Source organism: Orbicella franksi, chromosome 1 (assembly GCF_964199315.1).
Source record: "Orbicella franksi chromosome 1, jaOrbFran1.1, whole genome shotgun sequence".
Taxonomy (NCBI): Eukaryota; Metazoa; Cnidaria; class Anthozoa; order Scleractinia; family Merulinidae; genus Orbicella; species Orbicella franksi.
The window spans coordinates 11083049-11101660 of record NC_138145.1 but is presented as its reverse complement, the minus strand read 5'-3'; the positions used below and the strand labels follow the sequence as shown (position 1 = coordinate 11101660).

Sequence of the window (18612 nt, the reverse complement as noted above, 5' to 3'; positions counted from 1 at the left end):
TTAAAATCTAAGTTTATTAGATATAAAAGCCGAAACCAATTCCACTGGCTATGTGATTTGTGTACAAAATTATAACGTAAGATAAAATTGAAAGACTTATAATAAATAATGCTCAGAAATAATAATTTGGTAAATCTTGCTGCTTTAAAAAAGGTGTCCTTTTTAAAGTGGTAAGGGCAGTTTGGTAGAGTTCGATTTTCTCGGCAGTTTTACTCTTCCAGATCAAGGCCTTCCACCGTACTTTGATCCAAATACTTTGCTACTTTTAATGATGGTTTTTATATGAAGGTTACGATAGTGCTACGATAGCTGAAAATAAAGTTCAGCGACCGTTTACAATCATCTGTAAAACCACTCTTCAGAGATCACAGCGATGCGATGTATTCAAGAAGATAACACGTCATTGTCCTTACGGGAAATATTCTGTAGCGCGCGATTGTTACAATCGCGTCGATCATATGAAAACCTAGACTTTCTAAAGAAGGGTTAAGCAAAGGTCGACTTGTGGCAAGTCTAATGTAAACTTAAAAGTTCGATTGTGGCGTTGCTGGGTTTTTTCGTCTCACTTGAACAAATTAATAGACGTATCTGTCACGCCTATGTATGTGGTTTGCGACCACTAAGAGATAGAAACCAAAATACTTCACCAAAAAATATGGAACATAGCTTTACATTCTTTATTTCTCCTCAGTTTAAAAGCAATTCATTCCGAACTGAAAATATTTATGAAGACAAACGTAGAACGACTGAACATTCTCTCGTAACACAAAGAGATAATGATGAAATAGTAAACTAGTGATCAATTTTGTGAAAAAATATCATTCAGGTATATCTCCGCCTTATTAAAGATACTGTCTTTGTTCTCTGAAAATTGATGATATTATTGATCTTTCACGGGGAGCTGGAAGATCTAGCGATAGCGGTTCGTAATAAAGGATAATCAATGCTAAGTGTGGGCTTTGTGGTAAAATTTATCTTGGATTTTGCAATTACAGGTTCTGTCCACGTTGTTTTGATCAATTAAAGTAACTTTAAAATCGAGTTACACTTCGAGTTTCATTGATGCCTAAGAACTACCTATGATTCCAGATTATACTGTAAACAAATTATGTAAAACTTTACTATTTAAAGATCTCCAGTGAAGTTTTTACCATAAACTTCACAGGGCGCTGTATGTTGGGTGCTCATCCACACACAGTTGGATAAAATCCTTTCGAAATCAATTAATCTTACACAAGGCATAATTTTAACTTAAAGATGTGCTTGTGAACTGTGTTGCTGAACCTACCTTTTATAATTTTTGCCAAGGGCAGCTCCAACAGGATCCCAACGAAGACGAGCAATGTTAGACACGCGAAGGAAAGAATCAAAAGATTGCAAGGTTTCCACTTCATGATAAGGAGCGATAAGCACTTCTCACCCTGCAAAAGACGTCTAGCTGTTAGGAACTACTGATACCTTCCAATATTAAAGTGTTTTTCATTATTTATTCTCGACAGTACGAATATCAACGCGCAACAAGCATTATTTACATATGCACAGCTGCAAATGTGTTTTTTCATTCCCAAGATTCAGCTTCGAGAGTACAAGTACGGCCCGGTTAATGCGAACAGCAGTGGACAATAAAAGTTTGGTCGCATAAACTTGGTGAGTTTTATGGTATTCAAAGGCTTAGAAAGGGCATCGTTACATTTTAGTTGTCGGTTGCTAAAAATTGAGACCTACACAGTCGTTTTTTTAATCCGTCCTCATTCGAATCCCATTCAGAGATGTCACGCATGCTATTCAAATTTGGACGAACGCAGCCATGTAAACTTGGCTTGGATTAGCTCTGAATTCAGAATTTAAGCCATTTTTGTGGCCTATTTGCGTTAGAAAGCATATGAAAGAAGAATTATAAGCTTTCTAAAGGAAAAAGAAGATAAGTCAGCGGCTAAAATTTGTCCTGAATGTGAGCGCAACTTAAGATTTACGCCACAAGTAATATTTGAAAATTCATTCAAAATTGCACGAGCCTTTTTGTGCTTAGAGTAATTTAAATATTTAATTGCACTCGCATTCATACGACTACTCATTAATTACTTAACTGGAAAAAAAACGGACAAGTGCGCCTTAATTTACGCTGAAGTGCAAAATTCAGCGTTGCAGATGCTAATTACAAAACATAAATAAATTTTGTCCATTTCCTGAACTCTCTCTTGAATCCTCGACTAAGAGACGAATAGAGTTGATTGCGTGTTCAGTTGCAGTTTTCTTTTACAAATAAACAGCTTCTCATAGATCAGAAAAAACACTTTTCCTTTGCTTCTGATCGAAAATTTACTGGTAAGGTCAGTGATCTCGAGGTCGGCGTTATGCTTTTCTTGAAAATGCTTCCCAAAAGCAGATGAATTGTGCTGTTCGATGCCAGAGCCTAGCCAGTAAAAGATTATGACCGACGCCGTGCCCATTGAATTCTTTTCCAAGGTATTTAGGGTGTTTTGATGACTATAAACAACAAAAACGAGAAATGACTGAGACAAATGCGCGGCCTCGGTTTGCTTGTTAGCAGCTACGACCCCGGATGCTTTGATGAAAATGGTGGCAGGTGTACTCGATATATTGTGTATCACACAGATAACATTTAATACATTAAGCAACGCGTTATTAGGGACTTTAAGATACCGCACGGCTAGGCTGTAGTACGGCGGCAGATAGTGAAGATCACTTCCAGTGCCGTCATGACGCGCGTACCAGTACGGCTTTCCCGCCGTGGCCTTGCTTTCTACTACGGGAAAGCGCCTGGTTTCACGTACTCTTCACTACGTGAGTATAAGCCTGCTGTTAACTTCTCATTTTAACGCTTTTTTTACTGTTTGAACAGCCTAGTTTGAAGATAAAGTTCTCAATCATAAAAATCAGTTCTAAGATCATTGTTTCTTTGTCATTTGTACAGAAAATTTAAACGATTTTAACACCTACCGTGAGATGATCAATTCTAATCTGAGCTATAATTGTTTATTACTGTTCAAAATGCATTTTATTATAATCGAAAGTTTTGTATTTTCGGGCTTATCACGTAATCGTTGTACGAACAACCTGTCCGTGTTGAAATCGAGTTTTTCTACATCAGAATTTATATTTTGTTTTGTGGTTGGAATTACAAGCGGTTGTATCAAGTTCTAAAAGGCAAATCTGAGTTCTGGGAGATGTAAGACGGAAACAGGAGAACGAAATCATTGTCATTAATCGAGCCTAATTCGTATGAAAGTAGAATTATCTCTGGTGTCCTTGAAAGAAGTTATTTTTGCAAAGACACGTAGAGACTGCACATACCGTTGCCGTACAGCAAAATCTTAATCGTTTGAGTTTGGCGGGTAAAACACCGTCGTCAGCCTAGTCCCTCACGGCCGAAGTAGCCGTAGTAGCACCTCGCCGTAACGTATCTTAAAGTCCCTATTGGCTCACTAAGAGTGGCTTTTGCACACGAAGATTGAGCATGTCGCCAATTTTTGGGCTGATGTAAACCTGATTTGGTGATCCCGATTGTCCAACTGAAGTCTTCCAGTTGCCTCCAGACAGCATCAGCTGACTGGCGATCTTTTGATTAACAATTAGATTATGAGCTCGAGATTTCTATCACGCATAGAAATAGAGAGCGAATAATCTAATTGTTTTAGTATAAATCTACTAGTCGTTCAAAACTTTATCGAAATCCTCCTCACAGACACTTAACTTCGAAAACGCCAAGAAGCTACCGTCATTTTGTTAACAAGGACACACTGCTACGCTACCCACTATCTACCACAGAATAGGTAGTGAGTAGCGCAGCCAATCAGAGAATGACATTCGTGATAGAACGCTAGTAGATTTATACTAAAGGGCAATATTGTTCTGACGGGTTTGTCCGCCTCCGTGACGATAGCGGCGCGCGGGCAGACATCAATGAATTGATAAAGGCAGCTATGGTTGCGTTGATAAGATTCGATGGGTATTTGAGCTAGGCGCTGAAACATTCGCTTTAGGTTCTCGCATTCATTTATGAACAGTTCCCAAGGTGACTGACGAAAGAAGGTACTTGATTTAACATGATTGAAGGAATGATTCTGTGATCCACAAGAAAATTTATTCCCTTTCGAGTCCACCTTCGAGGCTCGAAAAAATACGACGTAACTGGCAAAATGGCCGTGCATATTATATGTTAAACCATCGAATAAGATGTTTATCTGATTTACGTGTTTTAAATTAGAGCGAAGCCCTACATCATGCCTTACAAAGATAACACATTACAATCAGTAACTTCACAGTAGAATCCCGCCTTACTGAGGAGGGTGAATAGGTTTTCGGATTGACTTAAAAAGTGCACGGATTGTGGATTTTGCGGTAAATCGAGCGGATACGCGGATTTTGAAAACACAGTGGATCGTGGATCACCTGTGAATTTTGGCGCGGATTCCAGATGGTGCCTGTCGTGATGTTCGCATCTTGGTTCTTAAACAAAATTTGGATCATAGATCTTTCTTCAGCCTTGGTAGGTATGTTAATGAGTACACCGAAATTATTTCCTTTTTCGAACGAAGCTAATTTAAACTCAGGTGTGAGACTTATTAGAATTGTACTGTGTTATAGTCATCAAGCATGTTGCCTTCTTTACTATTTGTACCCGCAAAACAATCTAAATTACTGTGAAGCTGGACTTTTCCCCCCGTTGGCAAGTAATCATCAAAACGTTTTCATCCAAGCAACACGGTGAAAAATTAAACTCTGAGAAACTCACTTGGCAATGAGCAGGTGGACTACACAGAAATCGCAACGGCTGTACTTGTGATGGCCAAGAACTCCTAAACAGCGCTACACTTCAATCGTAGTTTGCTATTCTTCCCCGATGTAAATTAGCTGTAAATCTGTGTGTGATGTTTAGTTACACAGCTGAACACAAACTGAAAACTTACAAATGAGTTCTTAACCAATTAAGGCGTCTCCCAGCAACTTGTTTTTCCATTAAATTGTAATAAATTTCTTATTTTTTAAACAGGGTAGCCGCGGTCAAGGAAAAGTCAGGGAAAATTAGATTTTATTCAAGGTCAGGGAAAAGTCAAGGAGTTTTGTATCAGGTCAGGGAATTTCTATATCCCTGTTGAAAGTCAGTGAAAAGTCAGGGAGTTTTATCTTAAGGTTGCCGCAAATTATCTTTTGAGATGTTTTCGTATAGACAAGGCAATTTTGTTTTTACAATTATCTGAGCCATCCATATTTTGTTGATTTATGGCCAGAATAATCATCCTGCACTGTCAGTGAAAACTGCTTTACAGTCATGAAAAGTCAGGGAGTTTTATTGTTCCATTTGGTGGCAACCCTGTTAAAACCTTTTTTGTTTGTGTTGCCCTACATGAAACAGGCTACAGCACTGGTCGCTTTATAGATAATCCTTAAGTTCTTGAATGCATCGTAGTGAAATGGAAGTTGAATTTTTTTTTTTTTTACATCTGAATCTTGAAAGGTTGAATTAGCGAACAGGACAATCATCTTTTGTGAAAAAAGGATAATATAATGTTTGTTCAGGCCACCTTCCAACAGGTAAACAATCACTCTCGCGATTTCGGGATTGAAAACGCTTCAGTTATGATTATTATTTTTACCGGCTTAATGCTTTTATATGATAATTTGAATTAAACCCCTAACGGCAACAAATCTAGGCGTGGCTCGAGCTTTATTTGATCCCTAAAGAATACAACAAAACAGACATGACAGCATCTTAAAAGATACCTAAACGGCTGACTGAAAATAATGGCGTGCCGTCCTGAACACGCTAGTGTAGGGAGCTTAAGCAAACCACGACGACGACGGCAACGAGAACGTCACGAAACAAAAGGTTTAATGAGCAAAACAATAGCTGTGCACGTGCGTTATAAATTTTTGTACATTTCTTTGCCGTCCTCTGCAAAACAACAACGTGAAATGATCAAGTTCTGCGTCGTCTACGAAACGCGGACGACGACGGCTAATTTTTCGCATTTCCATTTGGAACTATACGCCGTCGTTGCATATTTGACCTAAGCAAGTTTTTAGTGCCATTGGCGTACTGAACAGATCTAGACATTCGCGAATTTCGCTTGTAAAATATGAATTCATTTTTTACTAGGCGTTGTCCTCGGCGTCGTCGACGCCGTTGCTTAAACTCCCTATTAAACGGAAACCAAAATTCGTGATTTACACCCCTAGGCGATACGACGATCGAGTTCCCACGACCTTTTTACGGGAGTCCCCCCTGGGAGGTTTCCCCTCGTAGGTCCGCTTTAATGGTTAGGGATCCATGCTTCGGGAATGTTCATTTCTTCATTTATTGATGTTATTTGGATGAAGTCTTATGTGGATGGCTTATTTAATCCTACTTTTGTGCCGGTGAGGGTCATGATCAATAAACTAAGGTGTTCCAAAACCGCCTCGACTTTCTTCGCTGGTTTTTTCCCTGCTGTTCCCATTTTCCTTTGCTCTCACTTGTTCCCCCTTTCCACGCCACGTAAGTTATAACATTAGGTAATAAAATGACTGGTTTAGGGTAAAAAGGCTGTTGAAAGCGCTGAAGGAGTGAACTATATGTCTTTTGAAGGGGGGAGTGGGTGATTTGGTACAGGCATTAATTTTTTTTAACCTTTTCATGCACTAGGCATTTTATTCAGTTCTCGGGATGCGTGTGTGCATCATACTTTTTTCTCCGTGTATATTTAATTCTTTTTCTCGCTTCACTGAAGGTGCATGAAATATTTTTCGGTAGTGTTCGTGTGTATGAATTTTTTGGTACAGGTATGCTGGCAGGGTATTTAAAAAAAAAAAATCTCTCACCCCGCTAAAGGTGAAATGGTTCACCCCAAAGTGAAAATCAATTTTGCGACGACGGAGCATCCCTGACCTTTAATTTCCACATGGGAGCTCCTTCCACCACGGGGGGGAAAACATCTACTAATCAGAATAATATGAGATCGAGTACCAATAGCAGAGCACCAAACCGTTCCGGTAACCAACGTGCTACATGCAGCTCTAGTAGTATAGCAGTCTAAATTAGAACCACTATACTCCAGTAAATCTTTACACCTGGGCGCATTTTCGACGCATATGGCGATATTTACAACTGGTCAGATTGAGGACCAGTCACAAGACAGAGTTCTCTATGTAGGTAGTCCTCTGAAAAAAAAAAAAACAAACAGAAATGATGGAACTGCTGCAATCCACCTTTTCTTTCTTATAAAACGCGTTAACGTCTAAACCGAGACCGGAACAAACTAAAAGCCGCTTCGATAGTTAACAGGGTAAAGTCTGCATACGAGCCAAGTGGCTCATTAGGCCGGCGCTTATCTCCGCTTTCTGTAGCATGCAGCGACTAGGAGTATTTTGACTACCCCCGGCCGGGATGCAAGTCCATCCCAGGGTTACCCGGCCAGCATTAAATTCGCCGGTACTCATTCATACACCTAGGTGGAGAGAGGCACTGTGAGAACGCAGGCCCAAGTGTACAACACAATGTCTCCGACCAGGGCTCGAACCCAGACCGCTCGATCCGGAGACGAGCGCGTTAACCATGAGGTCACCGCGCCTTCCACACTCGCGCTTCGCGCAGGTGGGCCATTTGTTAAGTAAAAGTAGCAGAAAAGTTGTTTATGTAAATGTATGTATGTGCAGTACAAATAATCAGTCACCTAGATAACCAAAGTAATTTCAGATGGTTTCAGTATTTTTCGGCCGCATATGGCGGCTCCATTCTGGGCACATGGCGTTAATTCCAGGAATGGCTCCGGACACTTTTCTCTAAACAAGGAAAAATGAAAAAGTCAATTTTAAAAGCCAAAATCAAACCCGAGTCATTTGGGTCATAAGCAAGTCTCATGATCAGTACAACACCAGGGAGCTGCCGGGCTGCCGGAAAGTGATTATTTTAAGAATATATCGTGTCACCATTACGAATATTAAGAACTAACCGAGTAGGCTAACCGGAGCGCTCTGTAGGATAACCGGAACGCTAGCGCTAGTTTGGCTAACCAGAGTGGATAGTATGCTAACCTGAGTTTAAAGTCTTTAAAGTAGGCTAACCTGAGTGAAAGGTAGACTAATCGGGATGGTATAGATAGCTAACCATACTCGTTCCCAGTGCATTCGGAGGTCGGAGCCATTCCTATATTCTAGGCACTGTAAATTTGTGCGAACATTTCGACAAACATCTGAACCTGGGAAAGAGCACAGACCAAAAACTTGTAGGAGTGTTTTCTATATTTATCCTCTGTAAGATCGAATTTTCTTGACTTCATCCACCGAGTAATTTTTGATTTATTATTTTTTTATTGCGTGACAGTGAAAACTATCTATAAGGTAAAGTCTGCATATGAACCCAGTAGCCCATCAGGCCGGCGCGTACTTCCGGTTTCAGTAGCATGGGTGGGATGCTAGTCCATTACAGGGTTACCCCCAGCATTAAATTCGCCGGTACCCAGTTATACACCTGGGTGATGAGAGGCACTGTGAGAGTAGTGTCTTGCCTAAGAAGACAACTAACGTAGTAATCTCGACTAACCATGACGCACCTCGTCTCCCATAAAACCTAAAAAATTGTATTCTAAAACCAAGGAAAATATAGACAAAGCGCTGAAAGGCTATTTTTACCACTAGTGACTGAAATTATGAAAAATAAATAAATAAATAAATAAATAAATAAATAAATAAATAAATAAATAAATAAATAGATAAAAACAAGGCGCCGTCGAATTCAACACAACTGTAACAAAAGATCAGGAACGGTACCATGCCAAGAATCCCGGGACACAGTCCAAAAATCCCTCGAAGAATCAGGGAAACACGCACTTTCGAAAGTGTGCGACTCCGGAGAAGATGGTTGAAATTCATGACATTCATCCTAAAACTAAACATTTCACTGCTTTAATTTAGCGTGCTTTTGATCTTGGCGAGATTAAATTTGGATATTTTAATTTCTTCCGACGGGTACATTATTTTTGCTTGTCACCCATCTTGTCACGTATTGTTAATTTTAATATTACATAACGTGAAAACAAGTCACAGCATGCAAATTAATTTCTTTGTTGACAACGCTGATTCAAAACGGTATGCAGCAACCCTCGAGATACTTCAGGTACTTCGGTCGCACCATTGGCTTCAACTGCCTTTTAGTTTTCTCTCTTTTATTCGTTTAATGACTAAAGCCTTCCTATCGTCCGTCACGACAAAATGGTCTAGAATTCGACGTGGATGTATTACACAGAGGACAAAACAGTCCGAATATTGTAACAACAACAATGGACACCTACAAGAATCCGACGGAGGTCGAAATGAATAAACTCGTTCTTCCAACGCACACAAACGAGCGGCAAGAAAACTGCCTCGGTGGTGGACAGCTGCTGAAATGGATGGACGCCGCCGCGTGTCTGTCGGCCGAGAAACACGCTGGAACCTCGTGTGTGACGGCCTCCATGGACGAACTCTATTTTGAACAACAGATCTATGTCGGCCAAGTTGTTAATCTCACAGCGCGGGTCAATCGCGCGTTCAACACAAGCATGGAAGTTGGAGTGAAGGTACAAGTGGAAGATTTACTCCGTGGCGAGGTTCAAAAAGTTTGCGAAGCTTTCTTCACTTTCGTAGCCTTGGATAAGGACAACCGAAAACAGCAGTTGACCCCTGTTGTCCCTTTTACGGAGGAAGAAAAATCACAATACGCGCTCGCTAACGAGAGAAGAAGAATGCGGATTCAGTATCCAGTGAACCTGAAAGAGCTTGCAAAGAAGCAGGATAACAATGGAGGCAATGAAATGTGCACGGTAACGGAGAATCATCAAACACAGACAGCTGGTGGAGAGATTGCTGCCGTCAAGACTTCCCTGGAAAGCGTTGAGCTGGTCCTACCTCCGCACGCTAACCACCATAAGACAGCATTCGGTGGTCAAGTCATGGCTTGGATGGAGGCTGCCTGCACAATCACGGCTACCCGGCTGTGCCGGTCACACCCACAGCTGCAAGCTGTCGACGAGGTCAAGTTTCGCGGACCCATCAAGGTGGGGGATCGGGTGATCATCAAGACGAGGGTGAACAATACGTATGACGTACACATGGAGGTGGGATGCCGTGTGGAGGCGTATTCCATCGGCGGTGAAGTGCGACACGTCAATAGTGCCTTCTTGATCTTTGTAGCTCCGAGGCGTGATGATGGGAGAGGAGGCCTGAAGATGTTGCCACAGTTGCGGATGGAGACCGCCGAAGAAAAACGACGCGCCGTGGAGGCTATGGCAAGAAAACGCCTGCGTTTTGAGAGGGAGCAGATCCGTAGATCTGTCGGGCCTGTGATCGCCATACCTTGGAGTCCACGCATTAGTCAGTTGCTGAACTACAATAACATAGAAGCGTTGGTGAAGCTATACCAGCTAACGAAATGGGAAGATGTACAATCTTCTTCTGGTGTCACGCTATCCAAGTGTGACATTGACAATTACCTCTGTGTGAAGGTTAATTACTCTATCCAGGTCCGTCCTGAAGTTGTTTTCACGTTGCTTAGCGACGAACTTGCTCGTAAAGAATGGGATCCTCTTCTGATGAAAGTGGAAGTGGTAGAAAAGGTTGATGATGGCGATGTGATTCTCCACATGGTTCTAAAGAGCATGATGCCTAACGCTACGCAACCAGATGACGTGGTGTTGCTGGTGTCTCGCAGGGTTCCTTGTGACGGACGAGACCACTACACCATTGCCTACCGATCGGTCAAAGTAACAACCCTACCCCCTTCCCCAGAGTACAATCGTAAAGAACACCTGTGCTCTGGGATGCTCATCAAGGAAACTGATCGGGAGGAGGGTACGTCGACCATCACTTACATCAATCAGACAACACGTGAATTGGAGTCATACGTTATGGGTGATTTGATGGGAGTCACGGACTTTTACGTCAAGCGATTCAAGGAACTTGAGTCATTTCTCTTGCAGAGGTTGTCAAGAGCTTCGGGCACTTGATGCCTCTCTCCGTCTACTGATCCATTCCAGAGGCAAAGCTGAAACTCGTCCAAGCCACTCAGAGCTGAATGATTTTTGCTTAATATTTGCAAACATGAATTGGCTTTTCTCAATTGAATTGTTCAGTTGAACTGCAGTCCGCCTCACCTTTTTTTGAAATCAAATGGGGAAAATACTAGCGGCATCTCATACAATTCACAAGAAAGTTGTTTACAAATCATTTTGACAGCTCCATTTTGATAGCTCCGGAACGATTTGCCACTAACTGACAGTTTCTCTTGAGACCTTAAAATTGTCAAAAAGCTATTTTTATAGAGCCTCTTTCATTATATTTTGCACATTATTGAAAACTGAATGAAATCCAGGTTTTGGACTGGAAAAAATTTGTTTGAATTCTTTGATGTAAAAGTGTAGGAAATACTGAAGGCAACAATTCTTAATGTTTAAAACCGTAAAAATAAGGAAAATCAACTTAAATAAAGATGTTTAATGAACGAAGTAACCTAGTATCATTGGAGATTCTCTCCTACGCAATGGCTTCCAAGGGGAGGGGAGAGAGATCAAAAGAGAGAAAAGGGACCTTCAGGAGCGATGGGGAATATATAAATGAGGCACTATCTAGCTTCTCGTTTCTTCCCTTTGGATTTTTTCTCTCCTAATCTCCTCACGACAACATTTGAGAATCGTCTGTTCATTATTTCATATGAGGTAAACAATAATACTTTTCTTGTCGGGTAAAGAAGTTTGTTGTTTGACTCTTGAGAACAATGTTTTTGGTTGCATGTATTCAATACAATATATATTCGAAAAACGCGTACGAAACTTTCCAGTCCTCTCTACAACGGCCCCGGGATTTTTTCTCCTAAGCGTGCGCTGATGAGTGATTGGTTCTACAGGGGTTCTACATTAACCACGCTGCACCGTGATTGGCTTAAACTCGCGCCACTTTTTCATCCAATCAGAACTAAAACCAAAACCCATGGTGGTTCATTCGCACTCGTTTTCCCGCGCTTTGCGTCACCTACATGTGATTACTTCGAGTTTTGATTGGTTCACTGGATTGTCTGTGTCCTTTGTGATTGGCTAGAGTGATTGCATTGGTTTTGGTTTTACGACACTCAATAGAGCGGTTTTCAATTGAGTGTCGCAAAACCAAAACCAAACCAGTTACTTACCAATTAGACTACTCAGCCAATCTAAAACCGTGGTAAAACCAAAACCAAAACCAAAACCAAAGTAAATGTCTAATTACTTTCGACACTCAAATGAAAACCGCTCTGTTGAAAAATCACTCTAAACAACGGCTACCTCCGTTGGAAACTACACCGAATCGATTCCCCTTCGATGTTTAGTTCTCCTAACATCCCTTAACGGGTAAGGTTGTCAGGACCACATTCGCCAATTTCCAGATGAGTAAGATCCTCGGTTTCATACACCATATTCCGTAGCCAAACTAAATACTAGTCATGCAACCATTCCGAGTGGTATACCATGGAACATCCCACGAGTCACTTGAATCACATTTATCACGCGTGAATCACATTGTTATTACGCCTTAATTAACACCTTCATCACGCCTTTAGATCACACCGCCGTGGCTTTATCACTTCTTGAATCAAACCTTTCTATTAATATCACTTCTTGATTCAAACCTTTCTATTACCTTTCAAGACCTTGACACGAAGCCAAGGGCGCTTCCCATTCGGAACGAGAACAAATGGTTCGGAACTTTCTTGGCGAAGTTTTCCCGAAAACGTTGTTAATTTCCGAAATGGAAACCACCCAATAACCTGCGAGACAGAGGTTGCCTTCTCTTTCTGCTCGGCGAGAGTAAGATAAGGGAATCTCTCTCTTACAGGGTAACCAGCTAACCGAAAAGTCAAGAAATTCCATTTGCAGCATTAAATGGAACCGAAGTTTTCGGGAGAATTTTTCTCGAAAACCCAATGTGGCTATACCTCGCGCGCTAGTCCACTTTTTGGGGAACTTTGGAAGTAATTCCTAGTCTGTTACAGTCAACTAGAAAATGTTTTTCCTTTCGCCACTGAAGTGAAGGATTCCGGAAACTGAAACCGGAAGTTTTGGTCGAGCGGAAAGCATCCAAGTGGATGTTGTATTGAATAGAGCGTGGGAAAGAAACCCTAACAAGTACAGCGATACAGTAAGAATCATAAGTTTGTGATTTGTTCGCGAGCAAATGCATTAATCTTCACGTTGGTTTTGCTGTCTTGTTGTTTTACGACTTCAAGTCCTTTTCATAACAATCAAATAACACAGAAGATCTAATATTATTTAACATCAATATAACTTCAACTGTTGACAATATTTTAAGGTGACCTAAGATGATTTACAACTAAGGATGACCGTACCTACATACTTACAAGACTTATCTAAATCAAAATAAACTGAAAAATAGACTTTTGTACACTCAGTCTTACCAGACATGTAAAGAGTTGGAGGCGCCAACAAAAGCAACTTTTTACAAAACGTTCTTAACGAACACTGTCGTTGAAATGTCATACTTTAAAACAGATTTTTGAACAGTGGAATTTAAGATTCGCTTTTCTATTCTATAGAGCGTAAAACGCATTGTACATGGTGGCTAACCCTCCTGTGTGACCATTCAAAGAAAAGCTATTGACTGTGCAGTGCTTTCATGTTGTCTTGTTGATTTTTCAATGTTTGAACAGTTTATGTAGTTTGTATTTCGGTATTTTGTGAATGTCATAACTTAAAAGTTGTTTTGATAACGTAGAAATTTTCTTGAAATCCAAAAAAAAAAAAAAAAAACAGAAAAAAAGGTGTGACTAAGATCTGTTTCACTGCAAAGATGGTCAGAAGAGATAAAAATAAAAATAATGAGTTTTTCTGATGCTTACAAAATGAAAAACAACCAAGGAAGATCACTAACACCCTAAATCTGTGAGACTTCACAAATATTCCTTATCCCTGCAGTTGTTTCAAACTACTAGTAAAGCTTTACAGTTGAGACTTTGACTAAGCGAAGGAAAAGCACTTGAGAGAAGGGCAATTTAAAACACCTAAATACATGTACACCTCAATAATATTAAGGTAAAGATATAAAAACCTATACATCTACTTCAGCTAAAAAGTCAAGTCTATTTTAACAAACTATATAGAATAACTGCATTCCCTTCTGGATCTTTCACTTGCCAATGTCCCTCACCAATGTTTCGAACTCCGCCTGGAATTTCCGAACACATTTTGTTCACATCATTCATCATAAAGCAAAGAGCAGCGTTTTTCACTGGCTGAGATTTAAGAGATGGGTATGAAATTAGTTGGAGTTCCAGTTTGTCTGAGAGAGGAAACTTGCGGTAGCTAAGGCCTTCTTCTATCTTGTTATAGGCCAGTGGTGTTTTACCAGTGATCAAGGAGTAAAATCTCTCTACTTCATCCATGTCTTTGTTCACAAAAAGTAGAATGCGAACTCCAGGACAAGGTGATAATTTCTTGACCGCAAACAGAGGACCATCGTTATTTGCAGCTTTGAAATACACCTCGTCCCCATCTGAGATAGCTGGCGGCATGTTGACCTTCTCCCAATCTCTAGAGTTTCCCTTGACTACATTCAAACAGCTTTCAGAATTCTTCTGCGCTCGCTGTGTAAACATCAACATAACACCCAGTGCTGGGGATGTAAGACTTCCGTTATCCATGCGTCTGGTCTTGGAAGCCGGAGAATTTGTTGGGCTTGCTCCATTGGTAAATTTGTGCTCTGGTTCTCTGACGCACAGAAATGGGAAAATGGACTGCTGAGATATCAGCAGAGAAGAAAGGGTTTCCTTGAGTGACGCACCTTCACCAGCGGGAGTGGCTATCTCTATATAGCAGGGTGGAGGAACTGTTAGACATACAGCTAAAAAAAAAAAAAAAAAAGATCAGTTACCCACTACAATCATCTGAAAATAAAACAATATTGGAAATGACTTACCTTTACTTAAGTGTAAATGTTTAAATGCAAAGGTCAAAAAAAATGTAACTGCAATAGGTTTGGATATCAGATCATAAAAGTCTGTGTTAATTATTAACACAGACTTTTATGATTTATTTCCCCACTTAATTCATAGTTTTAGTTTCAATGGAACAGATGGTGTAAATCGAACACTCAAGAATGTGTTACAATGTATTTCCCAACACTTTAGAATTTCATCAGAAATATGTTCCTGCACATCATATTGTCAACTCTCTTTTGGTTTAGAAGTGTGATGAGGCACAATATCTTGTGTTTGATATATCACACCATGAATGTGTGTCTCTAGTCTCACCCATCTACTCTAAGCCTGCATTTTATGCAGTTATTTTGTGAAAAATACTTGAAAAGCACACCTTGAATCTCAGTGAGCTTAAGATGGGAGATTTCCTCTATTTTGCCCTCCAGAAAGCATTTACCAAGAGCTTCATAACCAGCAGAGCTTGAAAACTTCATTAGAAGCTGAAGGCCACTGAAGCGAAGAGGTTCAAGTTTGGTATCACCACTCTTCTTTGATAGAGCTTCTATTACCCTCCTAATGACTGCTTCATCAAGACTGGAGACACTTGAACTAGAAGTGCTTTCAAAGCTTAATAAAGCTACAAGGTCATCTTGACGAGAGTAACTGTGCCAAGCTTTACCCACTTCAGAACCCCATTTACTGTGGACCTGCCAACAAACCAACACATTACACTAAACCTCTCAAAAGTAACCACCCTCTTACAGTCAGTCAGTGTCCCAAATTCCATGCAATCCCAGGGAGCAATCTTGTACTGCTATATCGTTTTCAATCTCAAATCAACTGCCAGTGAAAATAAAGTTTTCCTAGCTGAAGCCAGCTAAAGGAAAGAAGGTGAAGTGAATGGTAGATGTGAGATTTTGCGAGGCAGCGAGGCTAGCATTTTTCTTTGCAAGACCAAGACTTCAAAGTGTTTTTAATATGACTGCCAGACGTTCAGACAGTGACTGTAAGACCTTTAGACATCATTTATCAAAACAAACAATCAAGTTTGAGACTTTCTTGGCCTTACAAAAAACAGAAACTCTGAGTCAACCTTGAGGAAATATTCATTTGAGACTACTAGATGCACATAACTGCTAAAACAACAAGAATGCCAGACCTGTGAAATTATTTGACGGAAATTTTGCAAGACCCAGACTATTTGAAGGACTATCCACCACCCCTGAAGGAGTGTGTAGCTTAGCTTCAGGGAAGAATCAGTGTCAGACTGTGTGTTTATTGCAATCAGGATAAGGCACTAATGTTTTGCACTAAACATGCAAGCACATACATACACATATCTACTTTATTTATGCTCGAAATTCACAGAGTAGCTGTAGAGCTAATATCTTCGAGAACATAAGTTACAAAAAGAAAAAATAATAATAATAAAATAAATAAATAAATACATAAATAAAATAAAATATGCTATATTACAACGCTAGCTCTCTTTGTAGCCATAGATGCGGTTTCTATATTTGCAGCTTCTTTTTAGAGCGTGTATACTGTGAATTACTTTAAACAGTGATCCTAAAATTCATTTTTAAGAAATAGCTTATCTTACGTGGTCATGACCCACATCACAATACTTACATGCTAACAACAAGTCTGTAAACTGTTAGTAGTAATTGCTATTGGTCCCATAATAATTAATAAAAATGTAAGTACGCCAGAAGGCAACAGTTAAGGATTAAGTTAACAAGACAACATAAATCAGGACCTGGAATTTTAAGGACACTTTAAACTACTGTACAGTTCTAGAACTGTGAATATTTGTACCATAATATAGCATGCAAGTTTCCTTTTTTGACAAAAATTAACTCTGCCACCTAATCAACCTTGTTTTATATATGAAAACCAACCACTTCATTTAACCTGGGCAGTAAACACTTAATATACATGATCAAATTTCACATGTTCTCTTGCATTAACACTGACAACTGTATTTCCTTGTATGTTTATTGCATCTCTTTTATTTTAATTCACCTGTTCCATCACACTCTAGATACAAAAGAACACAAGTCATACGAAACAGCAAAATGGGCTTAAAATACACAAAGGATGAAAATTGCACTTTCTGTCAAATTTATACTAACACTTATCGAGAGAAAGTTTCCCATATCAGCATGACTTGGTTTTGTTCTTGAGTTTTGTGTTAAATACACATTTTAAGTTTTACTCTGTACTTGTTAAAACTTAATGTATGTTCAGCCTGGTCCACACTTTCCTTAAAATCAAAAGTAATTTTCCAAACACCTGCACATAAACTGTAAGTTTAAAATGTTCTGATTATATAAGATGATAAACAATATTTTAAATAACAGAGCAAACTGTCAAACCTTGAAAACAATTACAACTTATACAGTATTGACAGTATTAGTGTATGTATGATCAGGACAATTTCAACCATGAATAAAAAAGTTCCTTTCATAAATTTGAAATAAACTCAAATACAAAAAGAGATGTGTGATATTTTCTTGAAATACTGCATGTCACAAAGGCAGAGCCCTCTACATATTCATTAATCAAAATATCACAAACTGTCAATCACAGATAATGCAATTTCTAACAAATGTCATGTCAATTTTAATGCGATAAAACAATGGCAATAACAAAGCCTACAAATGCGTCCCTTTCAATGTTGGCGTCCGCCAATCGCTGAAGAAACAAGACAAGCAAATTGACAGCAAATGAGATCATTTTAGGGTAAACGGACAAACATGTCAATTTTCTACGACGATAACAGATTCAGAGACGTCCATTTCCTCTGGGAAATGACAGAAACAAACCCCGCGCTGCGACCATACTCGTTTTAACCGAAGACTTTGCTTTTATCCTTACGGAAAAACACCGGAAATATCCCGCTAAAAACACACTGAGGGGTTAATGTTTTCAACAAAAACAAGTTGAAGTACGGTAGTTCACAAAAAAAGAAACTGCAGGTAGATCGAGGTCAATCACTGCGACTGTTTTTAGCATTTTGTTTTTAGACAGCATTTTGGACATGATCGCGCTTGTCAATTTCGGGAGAAGTTTCTTCTCGAGCGCTGCAAAGAAATGTTCAGTCGACAAGGAATTGAACCAATTCACTTTTAACTTCTTTATCTCTTTTGTCCGAAAACTGTTAAACGTAAGCTGTGCTTATCCTTCAGCGCTGACAACTGTGAAATCAAATCTCTCGGGGCATGCTTTAATAATCAACAGACAACCTTTGCACAATGTCTCGCCTCAGCTAATACACTTTATCGCAAAAATAAAGACAACACAAAAGAACTTTTACCTTTTTCCGTCTCTGGGACACTTCTGAGGCAGGATGGTAGTGATATGGCGGTTCCAAATGCGGAGAAAATATCTTCCGAACCAAATATCGTGTTGGGATTTCCGAATCTTTTTCAAGTTGGATAAGTCGAGTTGTAGCAGCGTCGGTTTCATCTTGATCGATATTATCTTCATCCAAGAAGGCGAGATCATATTCTTCGTCTTTCACAGCAGCCATTGATTAGACAAACGTTATTTTCCGTTACACTCGTTGACAAAGAGACCGTGGAAATAAACGTAAACCAGATAGCGTGCCTTGAAAATCGTAAGCCTCTATCAAAACGCTCCCCCTCGGGCAATGTTTTCTAAACAAATAA

At 39.8% G+C, this 18612-nt stretch overlaps 3 protein-coding genes across 3 annotated transcripts in view; 1 reads left to right on the top strand and 2 right to left on the bottom strand.

Annotated features, from left to right (window-relative positions):
• Positions 1-5165, bottom strand: part of LOC145489820 (carbohydrate sulfotransferase 11-like) — an 8582-nt gene extending 3417 nt beyond the window's left edge. The window contains exons 1-2 of the mRNA XM_081468879.1: positions 4757-5165; positions 1289-1421 (exon numbers count right to left, since the gene is read on the bottom strand). Coding sequence (XP_081325005.1) covers positions 1289-1394 — 106 coding nt within the window. The 5' untranslated portion in view covers positions 1395-1421; positions 4757-5165. The remainder of the gene's footprint in view (positions 1-1288; positions 1422-4756) is intronic.
• Positions 5166-8725: 3560 nt separating this feature from the next.
• On the top strand, positions 8726-11474 carry LOC145489777 (acyl-coenzyme A thioesterase 11-like). The gene has a single exon (XM_081468820.1). It carries the CDS (start codon positions 9279-9281, stop codon positions 10980-10982), a length of 1704 nt encoding a protein of 567 aa, XP_081324946.1. The 5' UTR covers positions 8726-9278; the 3' UTR covers positions 10983-11474.
• Positions 11475-11823: 349 nt separating this feature from the next.
• On the bottom strand, positions 11824-18602 carry LOC145489786 (uncharacterized). The gene is made up of 3 exons (XM_081468832.1): positions 18258-18602; positions 15333-15645; positions 11824-14862 (listed from the first exon to the last, which is right to left on the bottom strand). Exons 1-3 carry the CDS (start codon positions 18471-18473, stop codon positions 14102-14104), a joined length of 1290 nt encoding a protein of 429 aa, XP_081324958.1. The 5' UTR covers positions 18474-18602; the 3' UTR covers positions 11824-14101.
• Between the last annotated feature and the right edge of the window lie 10 nt (positions 18603-18612).